General features: G+C 41.6%; 1 protein-coding gene across 1 annotated transcript in view; it reads right to left on the bottom strand.

Moving 5' to 3' along the window:
- The window catches only part of LOC103363388 (keratin, type I cytoskeletal 18), a 13,412-nt gene extending 5,051 nt beyond the window's left edge, over positions 1–8,361 (bottom strand). Inside the window, exons 1-8 of the mRNA XM_008290140.1 lie at positions 8,328–8,361; positions 6,792–7,064; positions 6,591–6,716; positions 6,085–6,167; positions 4,237–4,393; positions 2,131–2,295; positions 1,931–2,056; positions 926–1,143 (exon numbers count right to left, since the gene is read on the bottom strand). Of these exons, the coding sequence (XP_008288362.1) occupies positions 926–1,143; positions 1,931–2,056; positions 2,131–2,295; positions 4,237–4,393; positions 6,085–6,167; positions 6,591–6,716; positions 6,792–7,055 (1,139 nt within the window). The 5' untranslated portion in view covers positions 7,056–7,064; positions 8,328–8,361. The remainder of the gene's footprint in view (positions 1–925; positions 1,144–1,930; positions 2,057–2,130; positions 2,296–4,236; positions 4,394–6,084; positions 6,168–6,590; positions 6,717–6,791; positions 7,065–8,327) is intronic.
- Positions 8,362–11,686: the final 3,325 nt, after the last annotated feature.

The raw sequence follows: 11,686 nt of genomic DNA, 5'->3' as shown, positions 1-11,686 counted from the left end.
GCGGGTACATAACACTGTAAATATATGACTGCAGTCGGCAGCTGGTTAGCTTAGCATAAAGACTAACAAAACTCGCCATCCAGAAATTGCAAAAACTCACAAATTTGCACCTTAATCTTAAAGTATTTATCTTAACCAAGCAGATTTCCTGTTTATCAAGCTAACATGACAGCAGTATTGATCTTCTTATTGAACTCTTGGTAAGAAAACAAAAGCAGCCATTTGCCCAAAATGTTTCTTTAAACACAACTTGTCCTAAAAACCACCACTTCCTTATAATTACATGTATTAGATGGTGTTGAAATGCTCATAATTCCTTGCATTAGTGGTAAACTGATGTAAAACAGTGACTGCATACATCAGTCAGTCTGGTTTGGTGGACGACATGTGAATCTTTTTACTAAACAAGCTCAAACCTTAAAACAAACTTGCAATTTATTACACTTTACCTGCAATTTTAATTTTGTAGTTAGTTTTATATCAATGGTATAATTTACAGTTTAGCTGATTTTTATTTCCGTCTATACTATAATGATATTCTCACCAAAATAAGTGCTGAGATCTGAGAACAGTTGCACTACAGTAACGAAACATGATCATTCAGGGGATTTGTCATTACACCAAAAGTGAAACCAGATTATTTAAACTTTAATTGGAGATTAAACCCGAAGTGGCTGCATCATAACGTTAATAATCAACAGGAAAACCACCTGCATGCAAAGTAGGGAGGGTCAAAGTCAAACCAGGAAGTCGATCTGTAAACTGTAATAGATGCTGAAAACAAACAGTTAAGTTTGCAAATTTAACCAGTCTGACCTGTGAAGGGTCGTTTAAAACGTGTCTGATTTCAGCAGTCCAAACTGGAGATGGAAGCTGGAATAAACCATCATCTCCTCTGTGACTCTGCTGCTGTTGCATAACTCACGTTTCCTCTCCCTCCAGCAGGCGCCTGTAGGTGGCAATCTCCATCTCCAGGTTCTGCTTGATGCGGAGGAGCTGCTCGTAGTCGGTCTTGGTGCGCTGCATGTCCAGCCGGAGCTGCGAGAGGTCGTCCTCCAGCTGGCTCAGGTTGGCCTGCAGCCGCTCCATCTCGCCTGAATACTTCTGGCCCGTCTCGCCCAGGTTGCCTTCCAGAGCTGCTATCTGAGGGGGAAAATGACAACAAAGCCGACCCTCATTATCATAATTAATCATATTATCAGTAACAAAGTAAAGGACCGGCAGCTTTGGACACTGTAAAGTCCTGTGTAACCAGTGTTCTGTAATGTGAGGCTCTAGTTTGTCCGGTTGCTTCAGCTTCCTCCGTTTTCCTCACAAGGTGTCTTCCAGAGGAAATCAAACCTCAAGAATGCGTCCTGATTCTGAAATTTCCTCCCAAACCATTATCAGCAAACACCGGAGACCTGACAAGGCCTTGGCACCAGAAGCAGACGTTGGCTCCTCAGGCCCGTCTCACCTCCAGAACTCGCCCCCTTACTGTTTAGCAACCGAGTCCCGTATGTTCTCGCACGACTTGGCGACGTGAGAAAACATGTTTAGTGTCAACACAGGATTAGCAGAAAGAACAACAACAAGGCTTTTTTTTCCCAGCTGATTGAGATACAGCAGCATGGAAATGGACACAGAATGTTGAACTCCTTTAAGGATTTTCTCTGCTGCTGTTTAACAAATCCCTTCTTTAATACACCATAAGTCTTTGTGGCTTTGAGATAAGTTAAGAACCATCATTTCACAAGTGAGGCTGTGGTATTTGCATTGCTTAAGGTGAATTAGGTTTTGTTTGCACAACTTGTTACTTGCATAATTATTTTCCAACCAGCCAGGCGTCTATCTCCAGAAAGAAGGATTCCAAACTTCATTTTTCAACAGATCAGGATGCAGCAGATCTGCAGTTTCATCTCACTTCTGTACCTCAGGTGTAGTAGCCCACCTGTTTGTGCAGACTCTCCAGCTCCACCTCCAGCGTCTGCAGGAAGCGTTGCCTCTCGGTCAGCTCTCCCTGAGCTCCTCTCAGGGCCTCGTTGCTCTCCTTCACCTCGTTCTGCACCGTCTCCAGCTGGACAGAAAGCAAAGAAGCTTTAATGTTCCCAAGCTTTGACACAAGCTAATGCTAAATATCTCTCTCCTCACCTTCTTTCGGTACCACAGCTCCGCCTGCTCCTTGTTCTTCTTGACGATCCCCTCATACTGGGAGCGCAGGTCGGACAGAATGGTTCCCAGCTCTGGTCCGCTGGCGGAGTCCACCTCCACGTTCACCTCGTCTCTGGCAATGCGAGACTTCATCTGCTCCAGTTCCTGCAGGGGTAGAGGTAGTCCTATTCATACTGTCACAAGTTTATTTCTTTAAAAACAAACCCACAGTTGCATGGTGCAGCACATGTCCCTTCAGCTCAACATGTGTAAACATTCAACATATGGAACCACGAACAGTTTGTGAATCCTACACCGCAGGGCAGCAGCAGCAGCGAGGATGTGCTGCATCTGTATTATTTAGATGTTCTCCATCAATACTTGATGGCACAGAGCTCACCTTACTGCCGGCCTTTCAGCTCACACGCTCGGTGGATCTCTTTCACTCTCTCCTCTCTGTGCTGCTTTTGTCACATGCAGTTTGTTTTAATGTAAAGCCGTCTGCTATTAATGCTCCTCATTTATATATTTATGTTCAAATTTTCCAGCCTTTGTTGGACAATAAATTCAAATTGTTTTGTTGAAGGTGAAAACTGAGAGTAAACAGTGCGATCTCGTTTCCCAGCTAAACCCCGAGAGATGCTGCTTATCTGGTGTCTCTACGTTCACTGTAAAGGGACGACATGGATTCTAGAGATTAGAACAGACAAAGAGACGTTTAAAGTCTATAGTGAGCCAGTGAACGAAAGTAAAGAACTATCTCTGCTCAGCTAAGGTCAAACCAATTACACAGGGTCGAATGAAACAAACTAGTGGATGTAGAATAGGAATGCCTAAGTAACATATACGATAAAAACACACACAAAAATAATGAATAAAGAAAAAAATAACAACAAACATCTGTAAAATGCTGATATTTTTAGTTGATTTACATACAATTAAACTGTAAAATTTTACTTTCACACAGAAAGAAATTACTATTTACAAAAGTACAGACTTTTGAAATAGATGCTGGATTTTTTTTTGCATTTTTTCAGACCTAAAAACTTTTTTTTCTTTTTAATTTTGTAAATTTACAGTCAAATCCTGTTAAAAAACAAACAAACGACTATTTGTGATAATTTCTGGTTGTACATCTGGTTGAACATGTAAAATATTATTTTTTTTTCCCCTAAGATTTTACTAGTTATTGTCTGTAGTTTAAATTTTTTTTTTTTAAAAAACAAACAAAAAAACCCTGGAAAAATCAGTTAAAAAAATGTATTTTTTAAAACCATATTTCAGTTCTTAATATATATATTTTTTCCTTCAAATAATTCTAAAATACAAATCTTGCTGATTTAAAAACATAAAAAAATAGTATAATTAGTAAAAGTAAAAGAATCTAACATTCAGAAAAATGCATATTTTAGGTGAACATTAATGTTACGTTTGCATGATGTATTCAAGATTTCACAGAAGCCAAAATATTTCAATCTCACTGAGTTAAATAAATTTTCCTATCTGCAGGTTTTACTGTAAAGTTGCTGTTTCAAAGCCTGAACTCTCCGACAGCAAATCTACTTAATGCTGCACAGAGATTAAACACTCTGTGTGTCTTTGTGCTGCGTTATTCTGGTGTACTTAAGTGGCATCTAATTGGACCTGCATGTTTCAGCAGGAGGGATATCAGCCCTTCCTTTGGTGTAAGGGGGTAAATCTATCTGTCCTTCAGAGGACGCCTCGGACCAGCTGATTGGCCAGAAAGACCAGGTTTGAGGAACCGGATCTACCCGCTGCTTTTGTGCGTCGTAACCAGAGGACCACCTCTCTCTAAGTTTTCCCTCCTTACACAGACTTTTCTGTCAAATCTGGCTCTAAAAGAAACCGACTGAATCCTCCAAATTAGGTCAGGCCGCCACCAAACAACCTGCTGTTTGTGGGGGCAGGCTGGAGATCAGGAGAGAGGGCCAAAATGTAAACGAGACAACACAAATGTCAAACACTGAGCGAAGGAAAGGCTGTAAGACAGAGCGGTAAAAGAACCGTAGCACAGATGTGAATGCAGGAGGAAAGGAACGGCATAAGAATGTATGCAGACTGAGGTGACAGACGGACGTATTGTACCTCCTCATGGTTTTTCTTCAGGAAGTAAAGTTCTTCCTTCAGACTGTCCAGATCCCCCCTCAGAGAGGCGATGATCTGCTCGTGGTCGGTTTTGGCCTTTTTCAGAGCAACACAGTCTCGTTCCACCGACTGACACATCACCAGCTCGGTCTCCCACCTGGTGGAGTTTGGAGAAGAAAAGCATGATGGACGAATGGGTTATCTAATGCTTCATTAGGAAAAGCCACTGCAACTCTGCCTTTCTGAGTTATTTCTAGCGAGTTACATGTCTAGTCATAGGAGTCTTTTGCATTAACTAGGCTTAACTAGACTCATTTAGAATGGTCTATTTGATATTAGTCCAAGATTCTGTCTGCTATAATGAAGGTCAGATGTGTTTTAGGACATTTTAGGAAGTCAAATTTACTTGCTGCCCTGTCAGCTGAAGTTCAGACATGCTCAGCTAATGGTTAAAATATATGTAAACTTTATTTAAATGGTTTTATCTCTGTAACCTGTTCATTTATGCTGCTGCCTGTCTTGGCCAGGAAGCTCATGTGAAAGAGATGTTTACCCTCAATGAGCCCTTTACATCTCCAGAGTTTGGTCTTAAATTTCATTTGGAGTTTTTGCAGGAGTTAAGGGGATGATTTATATCTGCATCTATCTATCTATCTGTTCATAGTTTACCCCTGTGAAAACATGCTTCATGTTTGCTTATTGCAATTAAAATATCTTATGCAGCTACATATATAAGCTCTAAAGCTAGAAGGAAATTAAACATTTATAAATAAAGTAAATTGAGCTCAGGACTTCTATTTGCATTGTGTTGACTAGTCAAAGTATTCAAAATCTCTGTGCACAAAGGAAGCTTTTAGCAGCTCAGGAAGTTGGAAGTTAATGTTTGCAGAAGTCTAAACCCAAACTGATGTCAAGGTGTTCCAACAACAGGCAGAATTTGCATTACAGAGTAAAACAAAATATATTTAAACCGCACAACAACTAGTAAATAATTGGTAATATTCCGGCACATAAGGCTCCAAAAAATGTAGTCAAATAATTGAAAACAACAGTCTCATAAAATACAGGAATTTTCCATCATTAGAATATATTTTCTAGCTTTATTTTTATTTTTTTAAATAATAAATTTTATCCCTAACTTTATCTCTCATTGAACAAAAACAATAATGAAAAATGACAGAGCCCATTTTTCTGTCAAATATCACTCATTATATCTGAGCTTCAAAATATATTTACAGCATTAAACTTGAATTAAACACTTTCATTCAGTTTTTGTACACAAATGTTTACTGCTGAACACAACTACTGTTGTTTTTCTACTCTTCACACTTGTATTGCTGTATTTGTACTTATATTTTGCTCTTGTTTTTATTGTACGTATTATTAATTAGGCTTTTTCTTTCTCCTGAGTACTTATTTCGTGCCACAGCATGTGAATGTGAGCGAGCATGACTAATAGAGTCCATTGAATCCTTCATGTATTAAATTAAAAGGACATATTTGTGGAATTGTGATAAATTTGTGAATGTATTAAAACAGTAGAGTACTTCCTGGTTATTCACACTTACAGATTTTAATGGTATTTTATATTAGACATGCAAATTAACAGTTTATGTTTGTATTTTGATTATTATGGTTTTTAAAAGTGCGTAAAAATTCTCTAAAATTACCTTTTTCTTACAATGCAATTAGGAACAATGAGGACTTTAAGGTGATAATTTAATATGTGATAATTAAATCTTCATTTAATGCCGTCGTGCAGCCAGACTGATATTACGAGTGTGTAAAGCAGATAAAGTGAAACCACTTCAGCTTTTCATCTCCACAGTCCAAACATGAATCACTCACTTGATTCTGAAGTCATCCGCTGCCAGCTTCGCGTTATCGATCTCCAGCATGAGGCGAGCGTTTTCCAAGGTCCTCTTTCTCACCTGACAAATATTAGCACTGGTTAATCACAATGACGCCTAAATGAATGCATTTCTACGTTTGATGTGAGCGGAATCGTTGCTGTATTTGGTGTACAAACAAAAGCACTGTGCAGCGGGATTACTAAAAAAAGCCTCCATCCTGAATAAGGCGACACATTCCAGCTTGATTAAAGTGTAACTATTCCCGTTGTGAAAAGGCAAAATAATCATTAACGTCGTCTCGGCTCCACTTACAGTTAACTGAAAGATCAAGTGTAGGTTAAGTTCTGCCTCTTGATGAAGCAGCTCAAAGACAAGCTGGCGCACATTTGCATGAAGGTTTTGTCTGTAAAATAATCAAAGCCATCGTAACCTTGACACCTACGAGACTGGCTTTTTTTTTAAGTGTGTGTCTGTGAGGCTTGCAGGCCCCTTCCTGCCCACCTCCTGCTCCACAGCGTGAGCCTGGGCCATCATGGAGTCCAGGTCGTGACCTTTGGGAATGCGGTCGAGCATCAGCTGCTTGATTTTGGCCTCCAGGTCGGCGTTGGAGCGCTCCAGCGTTCGCACCTGGAGGAGACGGGAGAGGAGGAGTTAAGGAGGTTAATGATCAGCTGGCTCACCGACCCGTGGTGTGCGTCAGACCTTGTCCAGGTAGTTGGCCAGGCGGCTGTTGAGGCTCTGCATGGCCTCCTTCTCGTTGGTGCTGTTACCGTGCAGCCCGTTGAGCTGCAGGCTCATCGGCCCGTTCAGGTCCTGGCCGATGGAGGACGAACGGGACAGCGGGATGGCGGCGGCGAAGGACACGGAAGCCCGAGAGCGAGCCCGGCTGGTGTCCATCAGGGAGCGGCTGGAGAAGGAGGGCTGGCGGTTCATGGAGTAACTTCTCACTGAGATGCTGGAGGCCATGATGGGCGGCTGGGAAGGCAGGAGACAGAAATTGGGAGTTAAACGGCGACATGTTTTTGAGAATCTCTGACAGCTATTACAGCTTCAGAACTTTAAAAGCCAGACTGTTTGACCTGCTGCAGCCATTTAATGCTCGTGTTACATGAGATCTGGTCTTGTGCCCTTAAGCAAATGGGCTTTATTCTAGCATTTAAATGGAAATACAAGTAGGGTCTTACACTCAAGACCGCCGGCTGCCCACTGAACATAATGAAAGGAGCCTTTCAGCGAGTGGCTGGTTAGTGGCTTTTCAAACTAACCATCTGCGTCACGGAGATGACTGACTTCACGGTCGGAGCCACTTCAGTCTGTCATTCTGGGCTCTCTGTGCAAATGCAACTCCAACTCAAGTCAGCATAAAATCTAAATGTAAATGACCGCAGCTCAACTGTGGCACGAAGGAGAGGCTCTCAGAGAGGATGAGGACGTGGAGTCTATGGTAATAAGATGCATTTATTCTGGAGGAGGCTTTATGAAAACACAAACACAGGAGAAGATACTGTAGCCTCCAAAGAAACAGAATGCTTTAAAATAATCACAATTTTATTGAATATCTAATAAATCCAGCACCTTTTTCAGTGATGCTACTCTGTATAGGCTGCATCTTTTTTTTTTTAAGCTCATGTGACTTTAACAGGTGTTCTTGGACTTCAAGCAGGACCAAGTTGTTGTTTGGTTTTGTCAGACATAGTGCGGCTTTGTCCGCCCGATGCGTGCGAGTGTGAGTGTGAGTTTTAGCGCATGCTTGCTTTTGTGTGCAAAGTTTCAGTGGCAGATTAGCGGTCAAGGGAACCTCTCTGTGCCTCCGTCACCTGATCCTCGCAACACCGTTCCCACAACACTACAAAGGGCCCAGCAGGAGACAGGCAGTCCTTGTTCAGATGAGAGATAGAGCTTGGGAAAATGATCTAGAAAATATTCAGAGTGAAATTCCAGTGACACAAGGAGACACTTTGTTCGGCAGGAAATGGACTCTGGTTTCATTTTTTTTCGACATCATCTCGCTATCGGCTGCTGACAGCTTTGAATGATTTTTTTTTTTCTTTTTCTTGAGTACAGTTACAGGAGCTTTATCATCCAGTTAGTTTGATTTATATCAGTGCATCACCGCTTTATAATAATCCCAACTATTAAACTATAAAAAGGAAGAAAGCAGAACAGCTGAGGAATGTTTACATCTTTCCTTTTAAGAAGGCTGGTAGCTGAAAAAAATAATAAAATAATTCCTTTTACCTTGATTCTCTTCAGATAGAGTCCAGGTGGGATCCAGAGGAATGCAGGACGGAGGCTGTGTGCTGCTGATGCTGCTGCTGCAGGTGAGCTTATATGCAGGTGTGCAGGAAGTGGGAGGAGCTACCTCTCAGCAGGAGGTGTGTTTGCTTCACCTGAAGGTCTGGACAGGAGGAGGGTGCACAGACCTGTAAAGTAACTAATACACATTTCTCCTGTCTCCCATGATCCTTTGCTGACATGCTATACACAGTTAGAGCCTGCATCTAAGAACCAGCTTTTTGCAGTTTCTGTATGACTTTGCTTGCATGTTTTTCTTTATGTGATGGTTTTAATTTTGTCTGGATGTGTAAAGTACTTTTTTTTTTTTTAAGTGCTTCTGCAGGCTTGATTTAATGCATGTTCAAGTCTTTTTTCAAAGGATTGATAGAATTAATTCAGCTCCTTTGTTCACATTGAAAATCAATGCATATGCAAAGAGTTCAATAGCTTCAACATCAGGTGAGTGCAGGTTGCATACTGCATCATGATTAGCTTCCAAACTAGATGTGATGCCTGTTAGGACCGGGCTCAAGATGGCCGCAACAAAAGGAGAGACACACCAAGTTTCAAAATTAAAGCTTATCTTTATTCCCTTAAATTATATCAAATTAAAAACCAAACCAATATGGGGTTGTGAGAATACATAGAGTCAGTGGTGTGTGTGTGCGTGATGTACGCATGAATTATGTCTGTGCAAGTGTTGTAAATGCAGATGTCCTAAACAAAGTAAACTAACCCATGACCAGACCGATGCAATACCTGCGGAGGGAAGCAGAGTAGAGAGAGATTAGACTGCAGTCAGCCCTTAAGTAACCCAGGAACACACTGGGTGTCACAGGTGCTCCTGAACAGCCACTCACAGAACCAATAGCCGAACTAGAACCACCCACAAGACACAAGATGACCTCAGGGGTCATCACACCCCCCTCCTTAAAAAAGGGGTCCCAACGGGATCACCAAAAGATCCTAAACCAGACAACCTACACACAAAGTTAAAGCAGTTAGCAACCATATTCACTGANGCAAGTGTTGTAAATGCAGATGTCCTAAACAAAGAAAACTAACCCATGACCAGACCGATGCAATACCTGTGGAGGGAAGCAGAATAGAGAGAGATTAGACTGCAGTCAGCCCTTAAGTAACCCAGGAACACACTGGGTGTCACAGGTGCTCCTGATTACCCTAAACAGCCACTCACAGAACCAGTAGCCGAACTAGAACCACCCACAAGACACAAGATGACCTCAGGGGTCATCACAATGCCTTTGATTTAGATTTAAGGTGGACCTAAAACATTTAAAACTCTGATCATACAGCGCTCTGGGAAATGACGATAGAGCAACCACGTAAGGAAAACAGAGTGTTCTGTTAATTTCAAACAGAACACCTTATGAAGCTGATGGGGTGAAAATATTGACATTCTCTCCCTGTTTATACATAGAACATAATTAGGATTTGTCAAGTTGTGTTTCTGGTCCAGTATTTACTCTCCTTTTAGCTATTTTGTTCTTTTTTTTGGAGATAAATATCTGCCTCTTTATCTGCCAAAGGATGTTCACTGACTTTGATGGTACAGCCTGTGAGGTTCATGAGATGAAACCTCAACAACTGGACTGTAAAACTGTAAATCTAGGATGGCTGTGACTCAGGTGGTAGAGCCGGTTGTCCTCCAATCGCAAGGTTGGTGGTTCGATCCCCCAGGCCCTCCACAGTCGAAGTGTCCTTGGGCAAGACACTGAACCCGAAGTTGCTCCCAATGGCAGGCAGCACCTTGCATGGCAGCTCTGTCGCCATTGGTGTATGAATGAATGTGTGAATGGGTGAATGAGAAACACATTGAAAAGCACTTTGGATAAAGGCGTTACATAAATGCAGACCATTTACCATTTAAATCTATTGGACTGAAACAATGAGCTGAAAGATGCTTTGGATGCTGAAGAGCTGAGCTGAACTGCAGGGATGGGTGATGATTCTTACCAGCCATCACTTTAGGAGACCCCTTTCACTCTAAACATTTTCCTTTTAACATATTGGTTCGTGCAGCTTTAAATATTAAAACACCAGTGCTCCTCCACCCTGCTGCCACTATTCAGCTGCCATCTTGCAGCCTCACTGATCACAGCAACACACGTCCTCTCATGTATCTGTGCTATTAGATATCTCATTATGCTCACCGTCCTCCTCCTGACAGCGCCGAGGTGTGCGGCGCTCCACCTGCAGCCCTCTGACCCGTCCCGTCCTGCAAGTCGCTCGTCTGGCTGAAACTTGAGCCTCCTTCTGCCTGTAGGAGATAAAATATTCAACAAGTGGACTCGGAGGGAGAAAACCTGCTGAGCGAAGCTCTTTGAAGCAAAAACACAGCAGAGGCTCAGCTGAGGGGGAAGCAAAAATATCGTTAACGACTGTATTTCACTGGGAATTTTTTCATTGCATTGTGTCATAAAACAAAAAAATGTGGCAGCATTAGTAGATAACACTACTGTCTTCAAAGCATTGGAGCAACAGGTTAAAAACATGTGACAGACTGAATCTCATTTATTTACTGCATAATGCTTAAACCCTCATGTTCCTAAAGCTCAGGAGAGATCTGTGACTAATCCGACCACCATAGTTCTTAACATCTGCGCTCCAACTTTAGCTCCTGTGAACTTTGTCCATGCAAAGTTCTCTACAAACATAGAGGAGCCTGCGATATTAAAAATGTGCGGGTGACGTATGTAATTCCCGCCTATTATCATATTCAAATCCAAGTGAGATGAAAATATTCCTTGTTGTCTCTCAGCATTGCAAATGTGTGGATTTGCATCGGATCCACGGAGGTTCTGCGTTTTATTCCAGCAGGTTGGAAAAAGTGAAAAACTGATGATATAATGGTTAAAAAATGTCTTGTTTTGTCCTGAATCACTGATGCCAAATGCATCCTGTTTCAAAAAATGAATGAATCAACCAGAAAAGTGTCCTACTAAAAGCATAAAAGGCCATTTTTAATACATGGACGTCTCTCATAGTCATCATGCAGAAATGGTGTCATGGATAAAATTATAACATTTGTGTGATGTTGTGATTAAAGTGTTTTTAGCTGCGACATAAAAATTACAATTTCAGCAAACTAAAGATATAACTTTTTAGAAATACTTGCTTTTGGATTGCTGCTCTCCTGTTGCCAGGACTTGAGCAGTAAACTTTTGCATCCTTTAATTCAGTGGTTCTCAAACTTTTTGAGCCACGACCCCCAAGATAACATAAGTTTGTGTTGGTGACCCCCTAATTTGACTTCACTTTGCTGCAGGTCCTTCCCCTTTTCTTTTCCCACACTTTCC

This window comes from Stegastes partitus, unplaced genomic scaffold (genome assembly GCF_000690725.1).
Source record: "Stegastes partitus isolate 25-593 unplaced genomic scaffold, Stegastes_partitus-1.0.2 Scaffold656, whole genome shotgun sequence".
NCBI lineage: Eukaryota > Metazoa > Chordata > Actinopteri > Pomacentridae > Stegastes > Stegastes partitus.
Note: the sequence above shows the minus strand (reverse complement) of the source record. Positions and strands in the feature narration are given on the sequence as shown.